Source organism: Ruditapes philippinarum, unplaced genomic scaffold (genome assembly GCF_026571515.1).
Source record: "Ruditapes philippinarum isolate M1 unplaced genomic scaffold, ASM2657151v2 ctg3269_1_1_1_1, whole genome shotgun sequence".
In the NCBI taxonomy this organism is placed as follows: domain Eukaryota; kingdom Metazoa; phylum Mollusca; class Bivalvia; order Venerida; family Veneridae; genus Ruditapes; species Ruditapes philippinarum.
Genome location: NW_026856682.1, coordinates 58,288 through 83,034, shown reverse-complemented (window position 1 = coordinate 83,034; position 24,747 = coordinate 58,288). Strand labels below are relative to the sequence as shown.

Here is a 24,747-nt window from a genome sequence, read left to right as displayed (position 1 = left end):
GATATGATATCTAAATATATATCCACATGCTCGAGATATGTTACATATGACGAGGTGTTTCGTTTGTGGCTTACTGAAACATTTTACATGTTGCAGTGTTAATTTTCTTTTTTATGTTACAGAAATTGTACTGTTCATATCTCCGCTTACTAATATGGGAAAGATTGTCATAAATGATATATTCATATTTTTGTTTCAGTACACAAAATTATTTCTCTATCAATAACACTGATGTTGGTACAATTTTTAAAAATCTCATTGAAAAATGTTTGATGATATTCATGATAGACAAGGATTTATAACATAAGCCGCGGTGCAGAAGTGTAATAAAGCAATTTAATAAAAACTATATTACACTAGTGTAATAACACTTCGACGTGACGTAATTTGCTTTATTATGTTTGTTTGTTTTTTATTTTACCCCCTTTTTCCCCAAAGTAAATTTAGTCATATAGGGGGGGTAGTTTTTTAAACCATTTTTTCCCCGAGAAATTTCACCAGTACTAGACCAAATTTTCCCCGGGGCTAAACTACCAAAGCATCCCCCCGGGGATCGAACCCATGTCAAGGGGTAACTGTTTAAATTTGTTTTTTTAAAAAATACTTTATACAGCTCGTAATTTTACCCGTTCCCATTTATGCCCCTTTCTTTAAAAAAAATTTTTTTTTTAAGAAAGTTAATACAAAATTTATTGAACCGAAAAAAAATCAATATCCTGCCCCCGAGGTTCGCATTTTTTTATTCAGCCGTTTACAAAAATTCGGTTAAAACCTTCCTCTTTTCTTTTTCTCTTAAAATCAAATAAAGTCATTACCAATTTAAAACGAAATTTTTTAAACGACAAAATAAAAAATAAAAATTTTAAATTTTCCCGGGAGCCTTTATGCCCTCATTGTAAAATGCGTATTTTTTCCCAGCCGGGAACGGGCCGCAGGGCTGTTTGGCTGGCAGTTTTTTAAATTTAAAAATGGGAAAACCCCTTATTTTAAAAGTGGGGAAATATAAAATTTTTAATTCAAAATTAAAAAATTTGAAGCGTTTTAAATATAAATTTAGGGAAAAAATTCTAAAACAAATGACCCCTGGGAACATTAAACCAAAAAAATTTACAAAAATTTGCGACTCGGTTTGATTGAGTCTGTCATTGGGGATAATAAATGGGGCCAACATCCCTCATTCCCCTGCCCCCGGGGTTGGGGGGTTTCCCTTTTCCCAATTTAAATAGTGTTGGAAATAAATGACCCCAAAGGGCCCAAAAAAATTTAAACAACATGAAGGGGAAGTACGGGGCTTTTTTAAAGGGCTCCCACACGGCCTTAACCTGCTGTTGGGAGTAAAAAATTTTTTGGGGGGGTTTTTTAATTTCATGAATTCCCGTTTTTCATTTTTCCGTAATTAAATTTTTTTTATTTCATAAATTTAAAGTTTAAAACAATACAGTTTCCCACGAATTCCCTTTGTAAATTTAAAGGAAATTAGCGTTTCAAGTCAGGGAATTTTAAATTTCATGAATTCCAATTATGTTCATTTTTTTTGAACCTCTCGTTTTAAATTTTTAAAAATTCAATTCACCTTCAGGGAAATTAAATTCATGACTTTTTAAAATGGGCCAAATTTGGGTTAAGTTAAAATCGTGAATTCATGAAGCTGAAATCGTGAACTCATGAAATTGAAATCGTGAATTCATGAAGTTGAAATCGTGAATTTGTTAAATTGAAATCGTGAATTCATGACATTGAAATCGTGAATTCGTTAATTTGAAATCGTTAATTCACGAAGCTTAAATCGTGAATTCATGAAATTGAAATCGTGAATTCATGAAGTTGTAATCGTGAATTCTGTATGTTAAAATCGTGAATTCTTGAGGTTGAAATAGTGAATTCGTGAAGATGAACCCGAGAAGTCAAGAAGTTGAAATATCACTATCGGTATTTAGTACAATTTTGTTGTAAGTACTGGTTTAACTTATTATATAATAACCTCATCTGACACAGCGGTTGAGTATACAGATTGAAACTACAAATTTTTATTTAAAACATATTCCATAAATAAATATATTTCTCTGTTTAAAGACTAAACAACAGGCTACTGTCCATGTTGCGGTTAAAATCATTTCAACTGATTTGTAATTAAAGACAAAGTCATCTTTAAATGAGCTGTGAAAGATGATAATAATAAATTAATTTTAAGTATCTAAAGGTTAACATGACAGGTTGAGGGCTCGGATTGACAAGTAAAAGGTCATAAATTATAAAAAAAATAAAACATAAAACACTTGACACCGTACATTCATCTAATTATAAATCCATTTGTGTATTTTTTCCCTCCCTCCTTATTTGAAGCACATCGTTTGTAATCAACAATGATATTTTAAGTAACGCAACATGATTTCTTTTTTGTGACTAGTATTCTTTCATTAAAAAGCTAAAATGCATATTATCACCTTTCGTAAGAACAACAATCTAAACTTTTCACTCTGAACATAAATGTGTATATATTATCATGATTTATGAGAGACCAAATATTTGTTATTAGTAACAACACAGCCCTTTGTGATATCTTTTTTTAATGCATAAATTATATAACAAGAAGTGAAAAAAGATTTTGAATTCCTTTTTTCTGTTCTCGTTTAATATACGTTATTTAGAGTTATAATCCAAACCTTCTATTTAAAAAAAATCTAATTGTAAATAGTACAAATGTAGTAGCAGGAAATTTGGAAGTCAACGATTAAGACACTTAACAATTTCACACAAAAAATCTTTCTGCAAAATTCGTTTCAAAATTGTCATGTTTAAATTATTTTGTAATGTTCAGTTTAATGTTCAGTTTTTATGTTATTCATTTTAATAGTTTGTAGTTATTACTTCTAGTAGTACTAGAAGAAAAGGAATTTCATTTAAATTGTTAATAATCCTTACATTGTGAAGAGCTTAATACTTTTAGTTTGTTAAACGATAACTTTGATTATGTAGAATAAAGTGATTCATATTATATTTACAGTACAGTGACGTTGCTGTCCTCGTATATAAAGCCTGTTGTCTGACAGATGTTCGTCTCATGTTGAAGTTTTTATTACTGACTTCGTGTGATACTTTACACTTTAATCGATGCAATAACATGTCCAGCTTTTTTCTATCATTTTCTCTCGGCTTCTTTTTCTTTCTTTCTGGTCCTTTGGGATCATTGATGCCAGCACTATTAGGTGTCTAGAATTGAGTACCGGTCAAGCAGGTGCTAGGGGGCGTGAGGGATGTTGCACTTGTTCATTATCCCTCATGTTCAGACTCAGTCAAACCGAGTCTGCAATTGTCAATGTGATTTTGTTGTGATTAATGCTTCCGAGTCCAGATTTTTATGTTTTAATGTTTTTATTATTAAAACTTTCTATTTTTAGTCACCAACAACTAGGCTTGCGAAAGATTGTGATTTTGATTTTCGTGATATTTTGTAGTTAGCTTTTCACTTGTTTGTATATAAAAGACATGATCAAAAGATGAAGAAAAGAGAACAACAACTGATTTTAAGGTTATGCTTTGCTAAAGCGTTAGTGTAATGTCCGTTAAATTATTTATCTTGCAATGAATATATTTCATTGTATTCTGAGTGAAGGTGACATTTATCAAAAGTCACTCTTAATATCTTCAGGGAATAGCATGAATGCATGAGACAATTGTAGTTGTAAGTCTTAATATGTAGTATATGAGACTACATTTAGAATATAACTGCTGAATCGTGTACGAGTGGACAGATATAGCTTACGAACTGCCATGTATTTAGTTAAATACTGCATTTTCAAATAGAAAATACCGACTATATATTAGAATATCTAAACTAAATTTGTGATGTAAAATATTTGAAAGTTAACATATATAGAATACATATAAAATATACAGATAAATTACATTTGTCTTATTTAAGTTTAATTTTATTGAGCTTATCTTCTCGTCTCAGTTTTTTATGTTGAAATAATCGTTATGTCTAATTGTCTTATTCACCAAAGTCCGCCTTGGAAAGAATAAAATAAAATAAGATACAATCTGATGCCGTTTTTTTTACGTGATATTTATACTTTTCTTCTGTTTTATTAATGTGTACGTTAACTGTATAGATGTGTTCAGTTTAATTATATAATGCTGCTAAGCACATATTATTCTTTATAACATTATTATAGACAAATTATGCCTCAGAAACGAACATTGTTTTACATGTTAAAATACAAGGGTTAACATGAGTTTTTATAATATTTAGATAATTGTTTTAGGCATTAGATGCATATCAACAGAAGAAAGTAGCAATGAGTGAGAAATGATTTGCCTCAGAAATAGCAAAATGTGAAAAAAATAGAAATCTGACTTCCATACAAAATACTTCCACACTATAACTATATTCAATGACAAAAAGCAAAGGAAACAAAAGATGGTTGAGGCAAATTTCCAGTGAGTATTTTGGAAACTATGACAGGGCATAAAAATAAAATGATTTTGAGAAATCTAAATCAAAGTATTTCTACATTTCTGTGACATAATTGGCCTTTAAAAATAATGGTTTGTTGATGAAAATATGATGGAAAGAGTAAGCATTATCTGTTCAAGTCAAAATTTTAATATTTGAACATATTTTAAAAAAAAACCAGAATGTCCCCTGATATGTCACTGCAGACGTGTTCCCGTCAAAATGATGTCATGTTATGTAATATTTGGCACCCAATGCAAATTTATCTGTCAGTCAATTTTATTTTAAGTTCACAAAATAGCAATATAATAATGGACTTTTAAAATTATAATGATATTCTTTTAGAAAACATTTTTATTTGTACTGCATTTAATTTCATGAAACAAATGCATATTATGCAAGTTATTTGAAGACTTTATACAGTCTTGTTAAACCCTAAAGACTATTAAAACTTCTTTCGCATATGCGTAATAATAAAAACAAAGCAGACATTGTGACAAATCAACATTAGTACAGCAGAATAAGTAAGTACAGATTAACTTTAAGAGAGTAAAAGGAATCCCCAAAGAACGCACAAAACGAAAATGTTGCTGGCTTGATTGAACCTGCTTCTGCCGCTTAAGCAGAATAGAACATTTTAACATCAAATGGTAAATACATTCAATATATTTCAAATTCAATATTGCTACTTAGAGTATTCAAAGAAAACATGAATAATATACATGTACACACTTATACAAAATAATGTATAAAGGACACATTAACAATAAATAATTATAAACACCAGTCAACTACAAAATCGAGACAAAAATAAAATGCTGTCATTGCATTCATATTTAGCACGCATATTTTGTCAGGATTCTTTATTATTAACTCCCGAGGTTATCCAAAATCATCTTTCCTGGTCGGCGCCATATAGCCTACAGTGTGTTGGCGGGCCGTTAAACCAACCGACCAAACAAACAAAATCTACTTTAATGAGTGAGAAATAAATATTTATTGACGAAAGTGGCGGTTTTCTATCAGACACAAAGACAATCAAGCTGTATAACTTTTCATATTTTTCATTATCATAATAATAATCAATGGGGTTTCTAAATATTTATATGTTAAAATCAAAATACCTTACATTTATTACAGACAGTTTTACAAGACCTTGTACATCTGCTATGATTACTATTTTACCTCCTGTGTCATTCGCGTCATTTGTTTTAAATAGCGGTTTTAAATTTATTGATACAATAAATTGACAGGTGATGGGCGTTTCTTGTTAGACGTCAATGTATTCAAATTGTTTTAACCGTTCTTTGTGATTATTTTATTTATGTCCATGATCTAATTTAGATTTTTTAACTAAAGTTTGCGTATATTCAATGATCTATTTTTTCGAAAAAAATGTCAAGTTGAAAATTTTTACCCTTTTAATGTACGCCATCTAATGAAAAAATACCAATTACACATGACAAAAGTAAGTTTGGGATTTTTTTTTTTTTACTTTTTTAGATTTGTTTTTTTTGTATCATTTTACCCCTTTTTTCCAAAGTATTTCATCATATAGGGGGGTAGTTTCCCAAACCATCTTTCCTGGAGAGTTACACCAATATTTACTAACTACCTTCCTCCGCGTTTTAAAACCCCAAAAGCTTTCCCCCGGGATAAAAACCCACGCCAGAGAGGTACCTGGATTAGAAGTCATTGACTCTAACCCCTCAACCACGGAGGCAAGTAAGTTTAGAAATAATCAGAAATGTGGAAAGCTGCGGGGCCATTCTCAAAGTTCTATATTCACTAGAAATCAATGAATTCAGTACGGAAATACATGTAAGATAATATTCAGGGATATAAATCGAAGCAAGCGATTGAAATATTATAAACATAAGAGTGTGTTACATGAGTATGCCATTAAGATTATCTGTATCGCTTGAATTAATTGTAAAAAAGTATTAGTCCCCTTGAATCGAATGTGGAGATACAATATTAAACTAATTTAAGCATTGATCAAATAAAAGGAAATTCAAAGCGAAAATGATAGGATGGTCATTCTTCTGTTAAGTATAAGCTTATCAACATTGTAGGAATACACATACGTGTCGTGACTGAATAAATAATAAGCTGATGCATATTAAAAGAGTCTTACAGGATTTCAGATGGAAATAATCAAATAAATCTTCGCTGGAAATAATGTTGTTTAAAGTACTCTACATTATAATGTATTGGTTTTGACAGTTTAAATTACCATTATCATTATTCATTGTCAAGTGGAAATGTTAAATATTTATCTATAGATATCTATTGGAAATCGGGATATAACAGGATTAAATTAAGATAAATGTAATTTAATGTGTAAAGAGTTGCCCCGTACTTCACTTCAGTGTTGTTTTATTTTTCTGGTCCTTCGGGATCATTGATGCCAGCACTATTAAGTGTTTAGAATTGAGTATCGTTCAAGCCGTTGCAATGTACAGACTCAATCAAACCGAGTCTGCAATTTTCATGTAATTTTGTTGTGATTAATGCTTCCCAGGGATCACTTTGTTTCCAGATTTCTTTTGCTGAAAAGTCACACTTTTGCCTGTAAACATTTTACTAAAGTTACATCTACACCTTAAAGGCAATATACTTATTCTTATTTTCCAATTTTACTGGCAGATGAATAAAGTAGGTGCCTTGCACAAGGTCATACATCAGCAATCAATTTATTACAACTAACGACGTTCCATAAGCTAGTTTTATGGCCCCCTTCAAAAGAGAAACTCAAAGTCCTTGGTGGTATTTGAAGCATCAACTCATTAAAAACGGGTTGTTTTGTACATGTTTGTTTGTACCTTTCATGCTACACGAAAGCAAGCTAGGTGTTTTCCTTTCCTTCTCCTGTTTTCCTCTGAAAACACAAAACATTTCGTAGCTACTCGGTATATGCTGCATAATATATCATAAAAATGTTCAATGATTTGCGAGAGAACACACTTCTAAGAGTCTGAAACAATAACTTAAAAGTTGACTGGCGCATTTGAAAATGAGCCAGCAACTGTTAAAGGTTTAGAATGATTCGTGCAAATGTTATCAACATTTTGGGAAGGGGATATTTCCTGAAAACAAAATTAAGCAGTCAAATAAACGCAGTCTACAAGATGTTATAGTCGCATTAAATAATACTTCCAGATACCTTGATGATGTTTTTAATTAAGATAATTCTTTTGTTTTTATCAAATGGTGTTTGACATTTATCCCCATGTACTAAAACTTAATAAAACGAACTCTTGAAATTTTAGTACTTCATTTTTGGATAGTAATCAACAACAATTCTATTCACACAAAAATCTATGATAAAAGAGATGACTTTGACTTTTGTATAGTTAATTATCCACATTTAGATGGAGATGTACCCCATGCAACATCTTACGGGGTGTATGTTTCTCAGTTAATTAGATTCACTAGAGGTGGTAGCATCATAAAGGATTTCAACGAGCGAAATATTTTCATTACCAGCAAGCTTCTAAAACACGTCTACCGCTATCATAAATTACGGAAATATTTTACTAAATTTTACAATCGTAGTTTTGATTTAATTTCAAATTTCAATAGTGATTTAAAACCTCTTCTGCGACAAGGGATAAGCCAGTCTGGTTTTTATGGCGATGTGATTTACAAACTTCGTAAGATTTTGGGTCATGGTAATTTTTCTGCTGTTTTAACTAAAATTATTAAACGTTTCGTTAACAGAGGTTATGACCCTACTATTTTAAGACAAACTGCATGCTTAGTGTTCAACCCTTTTCAAGTTGGACACTATACTTTCCTCTTTGGATTACATCTGACGGACCAAGTAGGAGTCTCTATGATGGAAAGTTCTTACAGCCCTTTGGAACTGAATTGTCTTAATGTTCGTCTTCTGCCTTGCTTCGTCGGGCCCTTGTAGGTGATTTTCTTGTTGCTCTGTCTTCCTTTAGGACATTGAGTACTTTTGTTATGGTCATTGGGTTTACTTTCATATGTTTCTACATGATCATTTTGGTGTTTTACTTATTTATCCTTTTGTAACAATTACAACTGTTAGAATTTCACTTGGCGGGGATTCATTTTATTTACACTGTCTCGTTTATAGGAACATGGTGGGGCTAAGAGTGAGGTTTGATGCACCATTAACCGGTTAAAACTTCCCAGCAGTACTTGTGCTGCTGATCGTTCCAAGGCGGCGCCCCTCTGTGTTCTTCAGATGTATGTCTATGTTGTTTCATACTATTTTGGTGAAACTTTTGCTTGTGTCCCTTTTTTTATTCGTCTACGATAAGTATCTCCCCCCTTGTCCCCAGTTTTCGTTTATTTGATTTTACTCCTCCCCCTTCCCCGGGTCTCCTTTCCACATCCCCCTGTGCTTTTGGACGTTGTGGCCCTATTTTTTCAATTTTGTTTACTTTTGATTCCCTTTCAGTTCACAAAATTTATATTTATGATTTTTAACCTCCCGTCTCTTTCTTGTTCCCTAGCCTGTTTTGTTTTGGGTCCGCCCCCGGGCTCCTTGCTACTGTTCTTGTTGCTGGGGTCGCATGGGGGTTGCGTTCATTGAACGCCGCCTTTCCTTGTTGATCTTGTTTATCATATATTATATATTATATTTTTTGACTTTATTTAGTCCCTTGGCGGGAGTAAATTTTATTATTCACAACGCGACAATGTTGACATGGATGTTCAAGAGCACTAAAATAAACGTGTGTCTATAGCTACATCACTTGTACCCGACCTTTTCCAGTAATTTTAATTCAATGCTGAAATGAACTTATTCTATGGTAGAAACAAGTGATCACTTAAATAATATAGAATTAATTTTCAGACATTTTGCTGTTTTTGTTAACGTAAATTATGTATCCTCTACTTATTAAATGGTGTTGAACTGTTCATACAGTCTATGATGCGGTTCCGTACCACTTTTGATTATTTGTCTGCATACAGCATGAAACCTTTCTTGTTGGAGAAAGTTTGGTCATTTTTGTTATAACAAATCTTTCTTTTACCTTTCTGAAACGGTTTAAATTAAATCTGATGTAAAGAAGAATGTAAATTTTGCTCGACTCCGCTGTAACCAAACGATGCATTTCCGTGACCTCGGATGCAGTTCCGGATGTGGCGCCCTCTTTGATATTATTTTTTAACCTCTGTTATTGGGGGGCATCTCAAAATATTATTTTATCTATCAAAACATGTTTACAGACAAACCAGATTAAAATTAGTCCTGTTTCAACTTTAAATACCACTTGAAGTTAGTGTTCTCAGTTGGACTTACATTTGATGATAAAAAAAGAACAACACAAAGATAAATTTAAATATTCCATAGCTTTTCTTTTAATTCTGGAATATTACCACAAGTCCAATAATGAACAAACTTCCTGAAAGGACTGCAGTTAAAATACTGTACCACCTTTGGTTATATTTGAACATGAAAATAAAATACTGTACAAATATCACAACTGCTTGTTGAAATAAATATGAAAATAAAAATACTGTAATAATACCTAATATGCATGTTGAATATCACAACCTCAACCCGTTTGCCTGACCATTAATTACACATGTATGGAGATAATTAATCTCTAACCAGTCACATGCAACATTTTCTTTTTAATATAAAAGCAACAAAATAAACATTTTCTTAAGAATTAACCCAGCAGACTTTCTCTGATTTATAGGTATGTCATAATTAAAAACATAGAACAAAGTGACTATCCACAAAGATAATTACACCAGATGTTAAAAATTTAATGCAAAATCAACTGCTTTCAAAAAATATGACAATGATGCGTCTTAATTGCTCACTTTCAGCTGTTAAATTTAGACAGATTAAAGTTATGTTAATGTTATACTACATATTAAATGGGAGGTATGTAAATTGTAGATATTAATCAGACTACCATGGTTTGCACAAACTTTGTACAGGTCAACATGTTAATTATGAGATGAATACCATGGCCACAAGTGTGTATGCAAAAAATATTTCACCACAACACAAGGGATACCATTCAAAAGTTTAAATGAAAAAATACTATGTGGTTAAGGCTGTCCTTAAAAAATAGTTTTTGTTTTGCAGTAACGCTACCTACTCACCAAAATCATCCCCCTACCAAAAGCTTTTTTTAGCCCATTCCTTCTATACTTATACCCAAAATTTTACAGGCTTTCTAAAAAATATACATATAAAAAAAAATCAACCTACTTAACCCAAACTAAAAATCTTGGGTCGTGTTACTGCAAACAAACAATTTTTTAAGTGTGGCCTAAGGAAAATGAAAGGTTATCACAATAGCACCACTGAGCTAAACTAAAAATGCTACATATATATAACATATACAAGTTTCAAGATTTTAAATTGTGTGTTGATATCAAAAATGAAACAGTCAGCTTTACGGTTTTCTTTACATTTAGACTAACTATTTGAACACCTCCTTGTTACAGTCATGACTGTTTTCTCTTCCATTTCCTGTAACAGCATTTCTAATAAGAGCTGTGGTTGTAGAAACATCCTTGCACTTAATTATGTAACTACAAGGGATGACAGCACACCACCAGTCTCATGTGGTGCTGGCCAAGGTGGAAAACTTGGCCGGGGTTCACCAGTTACCTCTGCATATATTAAATCCTTTCTGTCAAGTATCTCACGAAAACATCTACCTAAACCTCGTGGGACATGACCTATCGGCAGGCCAGCTATATCATTAAGTTTCAGCTTTGCGTGTTTTGTCTGTTTCTAATTGATGAAACTCACTTTTATACCTCCTCTAAACCAGGCAGCCATACCAAGCATGCGTTTTTTTTTGTCATGAATGTTACAATATTCTTCTATCTACAGTTAATAAGGGGGCATCATCTATCATTGGAGGTCGAATTTTTGAAGGAGTGATAGCCTTTAATTACACACTGACCTACCAACACTTCTGTACATTCCTCATTTTTTTCATTTGGCACCTACAAGTTAAAGTATATATATATTTATTCATATATCAACATTAAATTGTATAAGGGATTTATCAAATAGCAAACTTCTTTAGTTTTTTTTTTAAATACAGCTGAAAGAAACTAAAATTTGTTTGAACTGCAGGGCTACAAGGCTTTTTCCCACTTTTCTTTGTCTTTCCCATTGTCACTGTATGGTTATTTCCAAGCTGTAATAAACAAATAAGAGAAATATTTTAAATATTATTACCCCATTGTATATAGAATATTTATCTTTACATCAATCAATTTATGACTCAAAACTCTACATTTAGTTTTTCAGGAAGATAAATTAACACTTGATAGCATTCTGTGACTGTATAAGCCTCTTCTAGCAAAATGAGCAACAATTAAGTATTAATGTAGTTCCAACTAATTATATATTTAGAAATAAACATAGAAATGAACAGGAGCCAAACAATTCCACATAAAGCTAAACTGGAAAAAAAAAGATCAATATTTTATACAAAATGTATCAATAATATTTTTATAAACTAATTTTATAAATAAATTTATTTCCATATAAATTAAAATAAATTAGAGAAAAAATGCTATACAGTTTCATTACTACACATTTTAATGTTTTTAAAAATCTTGTTTACTCATTTAACTCCATTCTGACACGTCATAAATGTTTTGACACAGCCCCCAACAAACGAAATCAGAATACCGGAAGTGGTCACGCATGTATACTCGCTCGAAACAAGATTTCTACCTTTTTTCGGCATGACCACCATGTAAAAGTTTATATCTCTTGATAGGCTATACATTTTTTCACATAAAACAATAACAAAGTTTTTATAAAATACTTACCTTTTTATGTAGTTATTTCGCGCTAATTAAAAAGTCATCAATGATGGCGCCATTACGGGCGAGTCTGTTTTCTCAAATGCTTGCTTCTAAAAACCAAGCGCCAAATGAGTTGGAATGTTTACAACGCAGAAAAAAAACTTTCAATTTATGAGAAATAAATTATACTATAAAACCATACCAAACGTTTGTTAATTTTGGCAATATTTTGTCAAATATTTGAACGAAAGTACACGAAGTGTGCCGGAACTGCTCACGGTCCGGAATTGGATCATAGACTGTATTATGGCGCCATGATGTAATTATGGTTCAATCATAAGTGATGTGTGTGACATGCATATTAATATGTTTCACTCTAAATGAATTCTGTTATCAAGTTGACTTGATTTAACGATAATTTAAAGTTCAATAACGCAATAAATTGTTATATACTGAATTAAATTGAATAAGCCATTCACAATACATTTAGTTTAGCTTCGCTTTCAACATTGACAAAATCAGAGGCATTTACATTTGATGTTACGTAAAAAATATTTGTGTAATTATACCCCCAAAAACGAAGTTTGGGGGGGTATATAGGAGTCACCCGGTGGTCGGTTGGTCGGTCGGGCGGTCGGTCGGTCGGTCGGTCCAGACGTCCGTTGCATTTTCCTTGTCCGGACCATAACTTGAAGACTAATGGTTGGAATTCAATATAACTACATACAATGGTCAAGCACATTGAGAGGAAGTGCAGTGCACAAGAACCATAACTCTATCTTGACTAATTACAGAGTTATTGCCCTTTGTTACTTTTCCTTGTCCGGGGCATAACTTGAAAACTACTGGTTGGAATTCAAAACAACTTCATACAATTGTCAAACACAATAAGGGGAAGTGCAGTGCACAAGAACCATAACTCTATCTAAAGTAATTACAGAGTTATTGCCCTTTGGTACTTTTCCATTGCTTTCTTTTGTCCGGACCATTACTTGAAGACTAATGGTTGGAATTCAATATAACTACATACAATGGTCAAGCACATTGAGAGGAAGTGCAGTGCACAAGAACCATAACTCTATCTTGACTTATTACAGAGTTACTGCCCTTTGTTACTTTTCCTTGTCCGGGGCATAACTTGAACACTACTGGTTGGAATTCAAAACAACTTCATACAATTGTTAAACACAATAAGGGGAAGTGCAGTGCACAAGAACCATAACTCTATCTAAAGTAATTACAGAGTTATTGCCCTTTGTTACTTTTCCATTACTTTCTTTTGTCCGGACCATAACTTGAAGACTAATGGTTGGAATTCAATATAACTACATACAATGGTCAAGCACATTGAGAGGAAGTGCAGTGCACAAGAACCATAACTCTATCTTGACTAATTACAGAGTTATTGCCCTTTGTTACTTTTCCATTGCTTTCTTTTGTCCGGAGCATAACTTGAAGACTTATGGTTGGAATTCAATATAACTTCATACAATGGTCAAGCACATTGAGAGGAAGTGCAGTGCACAAGAACCATAACTCTATCTTGACTAATTACAGAGTTTATTGCCCTTTGTTACTTTTCCTTGTCCGGGCATAACTTGAAAATTAACTGGTTGGAATTCAAAACAACTTCATACAATTGTCAAACACAATAAGGGGAAGTGCCAGTGCATAAGAACCATAACTCTATCTAAAGTAATTACAGAGTTATTGCCCTTTGTTACTTTTCCATTGCTATCTTTTGTCCAGAGTATAACTTGAAGACTAATTGTTGGAATTCATTATAACTTCGTACAATGGTCAAGCACATTGAGAGGAAGTGCAGTGCACAAGAACCATAACTCTATCTTGACTAATTACAGAGTTACTGCCCTTTGTTACTTTTCCATTGCTTTTTTTTGTCCGGAGCATAACTTGAAGACTAATGGTTGGAATTCAATATAACTTCATACAATGGTCAAGCACATTGAGAGGAAGTGCAGTGCACAAGAACCATAACTCCATCTTGACAAATTACAGAGTTATTGCCCTTTGTTACTTTTCCCTTGTCCAGAGCATAACTTGAAAACTACTGTTTGGAATTCAATACACCTTCATACAGTTTGTCAAGGGACATTAAAAGGAAGTGCAGTGCATAAGAGCCATAACTCCATTTTTACAAAATACAGAGTTACAGCCCTTTGATACTTTTCCTTGTCTGGAGCATAACTTAAAACGTACTGGTTGAAATTCAAAACAACTTAATACAATGGTCAAGCACAAAAAGAGGAAGTGCAGTGCACAAGAACTATAACTCCATCTTCAGTATTTATAGAGTTATTGCCCTTTGTTCCTTTTCTTTGTCTGTCTGGACTTATTACAGAGTAATTCAATAAAACTTCATCAATGGCCAACCACATTGAAAGGAAATGCAATATACAAGAACCACAACTATCTTTAATTGCCCACAACCATAACTCTATATTTCAATTCTTTTACAAGATATTCTGTTACTAGTAACATCCTCATTTCCAAAGCAGTCTTGTGGGGGTATTAATCACATTTAGTGATAGTTCTAGTTTAGATTTGATATGCTTATGCATCTTTTGTACAATGATAATGCAAACAATGCTTGTACAAGAAATATCTCGATCTTATTTATTTAATTCGAGATGTAAGATGCCCCCAATAAACGCGTATAATGTTGACTACTAAACACTGCTGTAAAGTATTTGAAAGTAGATGAATAAATGAGTGAAATGTTATCCATCCTCTCATACAAAATAAATAAAAGAAATACATAAATTTAACTTTTAAAATTGTTGTTGTTAGTTTGCGTGATATATTGAAAGCAATGCGAACATGAGTTTGATTTAAATACTTCTCAAGGTCGTGCAAAGTATATTTTCATAAACTAAAATGTTATGAGTTTGATTTAAAAACGTCTTCAAGATCGTGCAATGATGTTGATTTTCATAAACTAAAATTGTATGAGTTTGATTTAAACACGTCTTCAAGGTCGTGCAAATTTGATTTTCATAAACTAAAATGTTACTAATTTGATTTCTATACGTCCAATGTTTGTCCAATGACTTACAATATTGACTTTTATAAACTAAAATGTTGTTGGTTTGATATAAAAACGTTTTCAAGGTCGTGCAAAGTTGATTTTCATAAACAAATATATTATGAGTCTGATTTAACCCATTACTTCATTAGCATTTTGTGAAAAATGGCTGTTTTCATTGAAAAGTCTCCCGTTACAAGTTCAAATTGCTATAATACTATAAAAACTGCTTCAACACTAATCAAACTTGGCACAAATGTTGACTGGACCATTGCCCTTGAAACAACATGCTCAGGCTTAAATTTTCTGTTACCATGACAACGAGGGGGCATCTCAAAATTGCCAAAAATCACTTTTTTGCGTTGATTTTTTCCATCAAAATTGATTTCAAAGTGCTGCAACCTCTCAATGGATTGAGATAGAGTCAAATGCTTTTCAGCGTTGGTTGCACGTTACCTTATGATTAATCTGGGATCATTTATAGCCTCTCACAAGTCCAAAATTTTCTTGGCACACCCCCCTTCTGGCAACCCTCTGATGTATCTTTTGGTTGGGGGCCGCGCCGAAAAAGCGGTCACTTTTTTAACAACATTTCTCAAACAAAAACAAGCGTTTGCGGCCTGAATAAGGCATTTTTTCACCATTAGAGACAACAAAAAAGGGGGAGGGGGGTGAAAAAGGCGTTAAGAGGCGTGTATATCGCGGAATGGGTTAAACACGTCTTAAAGGTTGTGCCAAGTTTTATTTTCATAAACTAAAGTTTTATGAGTTTGATTTAAATACTTCTCAAGGTTCGTTGAATGCAAGATATGTTCCATCCAGCATTTATACAGATTGGTTTTTATAAAAGGCATATTTTATCGTGTCGTTCTCCGACTACAATTACAGCATATTGGCCACAGACAGGGAACTTTATCAGAAAACAAATTAACTGCTGAAATAATTTTTCAACATTGACATTTTCAATTTTAAATTCATAAAATAATGAAAAGATCAAAAAGTAATCAAATAGTAACTATTAAATAGTTTTTGTTTTGAATGTTTTGTCACAATTACTTCACCGGCCAACTACCAACACCGTTTTCTTGCAGTCAACTAATTTGTGGAAATATTTGTACATCAACCAAAATATGTCTAGGGCTTATGACAATATGATATGACTACATTTAATTAGAACTACTTTGGCAGTATGTAATAGGCAGGTATAACACATTAAGTAACTGCATCTTCCTAAAATAGGCATTATAAACTCAAAACACCATAGTGTACTAATCAAGGAGTCATGAGATAAGCACATTCTTTTAATTGTGACACAAATTATTTAAATTATACCAATTTATGTAATAAATACCAAACATGTATATATATAACCTCTATACCAATTATTCATTGGTAGTGTCATTGAAAACATATTTTATAATACATATATCGTTTCAATGGAGTATGAACTATAATTCCTACCAGTTAAAATATACAGTAGTGAAGTATCTAAATCAAATACATATTTTACATGCTATGTCACTTGTCAATAAACAATGTTACAAATTCCACCTGTGTCATCATAGACATGCCACTGACACGTATGTAATTGAATACCTGTCAAGTAACAAAAGATGAACGCTAAATAATAATTATAATATTTGGGAAGGGGTTCGCAGACACGTTTTAATTGAATCTATTCTAAACATACGGCACATCTAACGTCTGTAGCACCAGCTTAAATAGATAGTTATAAAAGAAAAGGCTAAGACGGTACCGCTAAAGCCGGTGCTAGGGGGTGGGCATGACGGATGTTTCACTTTTAATTGTGCCTCATGGACAAACTCATTCAAACCGAGTCTGCAATTTCCATGTAATGTTGTAGTGATTAACGCTTGGGAGGGACCTCTCTTTCTCCAGATTTTTGTAAAGTATTGGAATAAATTTTCTCGGTGGACGAAATTGGCATGAAGTTCAATGAAATCTACGTGAATGTGTAGATTTTTATAACAAAAAATGCATGGTTCACATTTGTTTTAGTGCACTTTCGGCTTGCTTGGAAATGATACTTTTTGATCGATAGTTGTTTTGTATGTGAAGGTCAGTCTTAAGTAGTTATAACAAATTATTTAATAGAAAACATTAATAGCTGCTAATATTTATTTTTGAAAATTATTCAACAGTTAACACCAATTGAAGTTAATACGCGATAAAACCACTTCAATGAATTAAATAGTTGGCAGTCATGTTCCTTTTAAAATCTTTTTCACATATCCATAGATAAATACTAACACTTGAAACATGGAAACAATAAAGGTCGCAACGCTGCAAAATTGAAAAAGTTGCAGGCTCGATTTGATGAACGACATTTCTGTCTTTGACACCATGCATAGATAGTCTTAAGCAAAAACAATCTCCCGTAGGAAACGCTTTTAACAATGTGACACTATTTTGTAATTCTTAGTTAAAGCAGAGTTTGATCACCTAGTTATGTAATAGGTATTTACTAAATAAAATGGAAGGTTTGGAAAACGTTTATTAAGAAGACTTGTAAACATAAATATTGACAATGATTAACATCAAATGTTGCCTTTATAATAAAAAGCATTCGAACTAGATTTTACTGTACTTACTTGATTTATACGGTGGCATAGAGGGGACATATTTTATCTATCACGTACGCACGCGATGGGGGACATCAGAAATCTTTTATCTATCACGTGCGCACGCGATGGGGACATCAGAAATATTTTATCTATCACGTGCGCACGCGATGGGGGACATCAGAAATATTTTATCTATCACGTGCGCACGCGATGGAGGACATCAGAAATATTTTATCTGTCACGTGCGCACGCGATTGGGGACATCGGAAAATATTTAAATGCCACGTGCGCACGCGATAGCTACCACGTGCGCACGTTATGACTACTACGTGCGCACGCAATAGCTACTAAGCGCGCACGTACAATTTATTACGTGCGCACGCGATAGCTTTTAATTTCAAACAAGTCATGAATAAGCACTTCACTTCCCTGTCCATTTTAGAAATGGAAGGTATTACGTGCGCACGTAGTAGCTGTCGCGTGCGCACGTATTAGTAGTAGCGTGCGCACGTAGAAGCTATGGCGTGCGCACGTAGTAGCTATCGCGTGCGCACGTGATAGATAAAATATTTCTGATGTCCCCATCGCGTGCGCACGTGATAGATAAAATATTTCTGATGTCCCCATCGCGTGCGCACGTGATAGATAAAATATTTCTGATGTCCCCTCCATGCCACCGTAGATTTATAACCGGAAATAAATTATATTTGTTGAAGAAAGGGGGGAAACATTGCGCGGTTAACATTGTGCTATAACTAAAACATTACATGTATAAGTTTGTTTTACATATTTATAAGCATTTGGCATGAATAAAGCTGAAAATGAAAACCGTTACAGAAAATAATTTAACTTTAAATAGTGTGACTGTTTAATATCACTGTATGTTATTGGAAATAAAAAGTAAAGAACATAGGTACATGGTTGATGTAGAACAAGATGTGTTTAGATATAAATAAAAATGGATGATGTGTATAATTTAAATTATTTGATGTGTGATCAGAGAGGAAAATCAAATTTTAAACTTGAATTTAAATGTCAATTTGTTTGCCTTTTCATTGAATGTCAATGGTACAATTTGCACAGTTTTCGGATTTAAAGTTTGAAAACTGTTTTGATTGATTTTATCTTTGCTAAGTCTATCAAATTCAGTTTTATGTTCCAGTCCTAGTCACCGGAAATATGGAAACATGTGTTGCCTCTGGCCAAATTTTCCACGCCGAGGTTGTTGAGCATCGTCATTTTCCATTTGTGATACGTTCTCATGTTTCTCTTCACGTTGAAGAACACGAATTTCGAGTTTCAATTTTTTAATCTCCAAGTCTTGTTTCTTAACAGCACGTTCCATAAACTTCTGTTTCATTGTGTCAAAATCCCATGGTGTTGTCGTTTCATGAATACTGGAAAAGTGCAAAAATATAAAATAGCACAAAACAGAATGACTAGTGAGCAATTTTAGAAATGGCTACACAAGAAATAAGACATTTCACGAAGATATTTTTCAGTTTTATTTTCAGAATAATTTTATAAAAGTTGTTAAGCAAAGTGTTTTTTATTGTACAATGGGAGTGTTCTTTAATGCAATACACGTATAACTTAATTAATTTTGATGGTAAGGAAATGCTAAATCCGAAATACAGGACAGAAAAAGTAGATGTAAAAAGCAAGTATTGTGATTTCTCGAAGCAAATGACATTGTTATTTTGATTCATCGAGTGTCAATATTTTTCTTAAATTCAACAAATCTGGAAGCTAGGGAATTAAGCAATCATGAAATTTAGAGATTTTTCAGATACGCATTAATATAACAATACTATTAATTAGTGAAATTATCTTTTGAAATAAATATTGACTGGTCATTTAAGCGATTTTGAGTGTGATAAAATAAAAATCTATTTCAAAATTAAAAAAGAGGTATCTTAAAAAAAGGATACTCGGGCAAAGTAAAACTGGTTAACTTGCATATTTTAGTTTTAAGTTTTCCATGCAAAGTAATAAAGAAATGTTAGCATAGCTTGCATAACAATGGCATAATAATTTCCTGTAGGGTTATAAATCTTGAACAAATTTGAACACTTTAAGATGTATGTGTTTCTACATAAACCTGTCTTGATTTGGTAAGTTAACTCAGTTTCTAACACCAACATGTACGCAGTCGGTGTGGAACTTTGTTTTATAAATACTTAATAATATGCAAAAATAAAAAAACAACTTATTAACATTATATCAATGGTTCACAGCAGTAATCATATAATATATAAGACACAGCAATTTAACTAGAAAGTTAAAGAACTATCTTTTACAATTTATTTTTGAACAATCCTTTACATTTTATTTTATAACGGCAAGAACTATCCTTTACAATTTAGTTTAAAACCATCTTGAAATGACAAGAGCTATCCTTTATATTTTATTTTAGAATGGTCAATCAGATTCCATGATTTTATTTGTAATTTTAAAATGACCAATGCAAACTTTCCTTATATTCAGTTATTCTCTGTAAAATTTAAAGGAAGTCAAATTGAAAACAGACCTGCCTTTGGCCAAAAAAACCCACATCCTTCATAATTTGAAGAGAAAACTAAAGACACTTAATGAACTAAAATATCAAATGTTTCACTTTTATAATTACGTTTAACAGGAACTTACAGTTAATTTTAACTTTTTGTTATTGTTTCTTATTCGCTGCAGGTAAGGAATTATCAAACATAATTTGCATTGATTGTAATTTTGATCAGTTTAGTTGTTGTAAAAGCTAGCTTAAAGTAAATAAAAAAGGTGTGAAGAACAATCTTCTAATTAAAACTGATCATTGCAACAATTCCGAAAGCGGACAGTTTATCAAATAAACTATTTATAACACAAACCATTTTAACAAAAAGAAATGGTTTCCGTTACAAAATATTGCTTTCATAGGAGCAAACTGTTAAAAATAATGAAGTTTTCAAAGCCTCGAATTAAGCCTAAAAATGAAAATTGTTAAAATTTGAAGTTGAAGTCTCGTCTGATCTCTGTCATGTGATGTAAACTGAAAAATTGCTATGTAATGTGTATTAATCCACATCAATCGAAGGGAGTAATCTATCTATAAAACAATTTTGCAAGTGAATAGTATAGTTAAAATATTTTGTCGGCGTGTTCCTATCGGGGATTTGGGTTTAAAAACTGTAATAAAGTAATTTTATCAATAAACCACTTCAAACAGTTAACATCTTTCGTCATTAAAAATAAAAAAGTAATAGAAAGAGGATCAAAACACGAGGCTATCTGATTTGTACGATGGTGCGTCTCACGTTCCCTATTGTTTCAATATGAAACCCAAGAAAAAGGTAACAAATTAACTAGCATCTGAATATGCCATTTCTATCGCTATCCCATTCCCTGTCGTCACAATAAGTATTTCCAGAAAAACATGAGCAAATCAATGGGCATGCTCTAGGGTGCTGCTAACTTATATCACATATATATACGATTTAACTCTGACACATTCAAAAAGAAAGGTCCCTTAACTATGATACAAGTTAAAGCAGACGTTTCTGTTATACATTTATATTGGTTGTATTTTAATGAGAATTTCTTAGCGCGTGTGATCAACTTAAATTCGAAGTTTTTAAGACATGCAGGATATTTGCTAAGAATCAATCACTTCTATTAATGTTATGTCTAAGCCCTGCTGTCATAACACAAGAAACGATAAAATGATGTTGGTCAGGCCTTTAAACTTGTAAAGTTTTAGATCATTCTCTCAGTCCGAATGTTACTTTTTCTTTTTGCGAAATGACCACTTAAACTCTGCTATAAATTGCAAAAATTAATTTTCAACTCATTTCATTTATAATCTTTCGCAGATTTGCAAAAATTAATTTTCAACTTATTTCATTTATAATCTTTCGCAGATTTTTCTATCTTAAATACATTACTTGAGAATTTCAAATGATATGTTTTTATCCTTTTTTACCACAGTGAAGCTTCTTTAAATCTTTAATAATGGAACGTAATTTACCTTAAAGAGGAAGGTGATGTTATATAAGATGTCATTGGACTGACAGTAGAAGGAGTCGTCGACGGTGGTGATGCTCTCGTGGTAGTGGATGTAGAAGTAGATTGTACTGGAGTTGACAACTGCGGTATCGGAGCTATTTTTATTTGTTGTTCTTTTGGAACTAATATTTTGTTGCCTTTGCTTGTTGAATAAAAATGTCTTCGAGGCAATATAATTTTGCCATTAAAAGCCTGACCTGACGTAAATGCACTTAAAGGGATTAAGATGTGTCGAGGTGTGGCCGTTTCTTTAATAACGTTTGATGTAAGTGACGATTGATCTTGTATAATACTTTGTGGTCTTTGGTAGTGAGATATAATATTATTTTCCTTTTTAACGTTCGGATTTAAATGACTATTGTATGTGTAATGCTGTGTTTGGATAGCATTTCGTGTCATCGGACGTCGAACAGCACTTTCCGAAATAAAATTTTGCAAAGAACGTTCCATTTGACTCATGTTTGGCGGTTTGACTTTAAGTGTTTGTTTCGGATAAAACATTCGTTGCATTGGTCGAGATGGTATTTCAGATGTACCTTGAATTGAATGTTTCTGATTTGGATCTTTATTAAGACCATGTTGTACTTCACGAAGTTGTATTTGTTTTTCAATTTGTTGTAGAAGTCTTTGATTCTTTAAATTCATAGGGTCGTTGACTTTTTTACGTTGATTTAATTGTTTGTGCATTGTTCTCAATTCACTTAATTCAAGAAACATTTTATTCTCATTGTTAGTATTTTTCGGTCTTGAAGCGACTTTCCGTATGTTAGAAGAACCCTTGTCTATCTCCTTGTTATTTTTATTAGAACTTTCAAGTTGTTGATGACTTGTATTCGACAATTTATGACTTGTAACATAATCAATCCTGCCTATTCGTTTGTTACCTATCGCATCTGTAACATATGTGAAGCATAGTATGAATTAATAAATTCAATATAAGGAAATTAATCTTTGTTTGATAAAGTAAGATGAATTGTGCTGAAGAATATATACCTTATCATATATGGAAACAACTAAATCTTATCAATTAATCAACCATAAATAAATAGTCTATGAAAAAGGCTATTTTGTATGTTTTCAATAAAACTAACATACAAATTTCTGAATGATAGCACGCAGATAAATAAATGTTGCTTTAAAAAATAATAAAATGAAAACAATAGTATTATAATCGTTATATATGTGATAAAATCCGACATACTTACACGTTTCCACTGAAACTGTCGAAAATATTAGGCAAAAGAAAAGTATCCATTGTAAGTTTGTGAGGGAATAGCACTTGACAATGCTTTGTGTAAGTAGCATACTTGCAATATTCCTTTAAGAATAACCGTACTATATCACTGACTCTTTCAGTATTAATGTTTTGTATTTTTCTTATGTTTCTTTAATTATCTGAATGCATTTGTATTAATCCGTAAAGAGAAAACACTATTTTGCAATGACCAGGGCTCTTTAAATGATTCTATATATGTTTGATGACGCCTTCATTTCATTTGAATAGTTGAAATTATCAACGTCAAAATACATTCAAACAAAAGAAATTAATAAAAAAGGAAAAAGGAATAACAGGAAATAACACTCACGTTTTATTACTACTGATTGTTTATTATAGTAAACCTGCGGTCGCACTTGAACTTTCAAAGCATTAAATTGTTGTCTCATTTTTCTACAGTTTTTGTACAATAAAAGTGTCATTTTGAATTAATACTCTAATAAGACCGAACAAACGGCGCAATAAACGTTACTTAAATAGCTTAAAAGATACGTTAAAATAAGTAATGTACTCTTTACTGTCATAAAATACCAAGGCAAAGATTTCATTCAATTGATGAAACAGATCTTAATCTCATGTAAATAACATGATGATATAAGAATTTTATCAAAATATTACACAAGCGAGGTTTTTCGCGTTCAGGAGGAATGGTTAGCTGTGAATACTTTAAAATAAAATAGAAGCATAACGACATGAAAATTTCATTACGTCGTACGAGCACTGTGACATGACGGGTACCTGTTAGTCAATGTCGCATGTATCTTATTTATATATATAGACAGAGCTGACAAGCTCGTAATGGTTTATCTTAGAGTCTTAGACATTATTAATGTTTTCCAATTAAACGATATCTAAACTTTTAATCAGCAAATGACCAACAATAAAAAGTCAAATATAAAAATAAACATAGTATACATGCATAAGTCATTAAAGCCTGACTGCTTTGCAGCCGATGTAGTTTAGATTAAAAAGACATTATACCCATTCGATAGTATAAAGTGAGTAAACAGGTGAAAGACAAAATACGTTTACATTGTCTGATGATTTCTTTCAATACCATAATTTACTTCACACTAATGAACATAATGTCACTTTAATTCTAATGCTTAATGACAGTAAATCAATACAATAAAATAGTACAAATATTTTGACAATTCCATTGAAACAGGTAAAGCATATACATTTGTAAAAGAATAAACGTTACTAGATGTCGTCATTGATAAAAATGTAGTTTTTGTTGTTGTTTTTCTTATCACGGCTAGCATAATGATATGTGAAATGAAAATATATTTTGTCAGATACAAGTATTTCTGTATGTTCTATTCGCGTTTTTGTATGTAATTTTTGGCTTTTTCAACTTAAAACGATATGATTTTTTTAAGTGTTCTATTTTCGTTATAAAAATTTAAAGCTTCTGCATACTTAAGTGCTTTTAAATGTTACAAATAAATTAAAAAAGCAGTTAATAGATAACACGTTTCAAAATGCAAGATTAATTTTCGTAGGAGTCGTCATAATTAAAGTAAAATTGTGATAAATTTTACAGTGAATAGCGTTATTAATTACACATTTG

General features: G+C 32.0%; 1 protein-coding gene across 1 annotated transcript; it reads right to left on the bottom strand.

The window, feature by feature from the left end:
* Nucleotides 1-17,388: 17,388 nt before the first annotated feature.
* LOC132747323 (uncharacterized) lies at nucleotides 17,389-23,479 on the bottom strand. Its single transcript, XM_060736673.1, has 3 exons — nucleotides 23,104-23,479; nucleotides 21,861-22,791; nucleotides 17,389-19,257 (listed from the first exon to the last, which is right to left on the bottom strand). Exons 1-3 carry the CDS (start codon nucleotides 23,201-23,203, stop codon nucleotides 19,029-19,031), a joined length of 1,260 nt encoding a protein of 419 aa, XP_060592656.1. The 5' UTR covers nucleotides 23,204-23,479; the 3' UTR covers nucleotides 17,389-19,028.
* Between the last annotated feature and the right edge of the window lie 1,268 nt (nucleotides 23,480-24,747).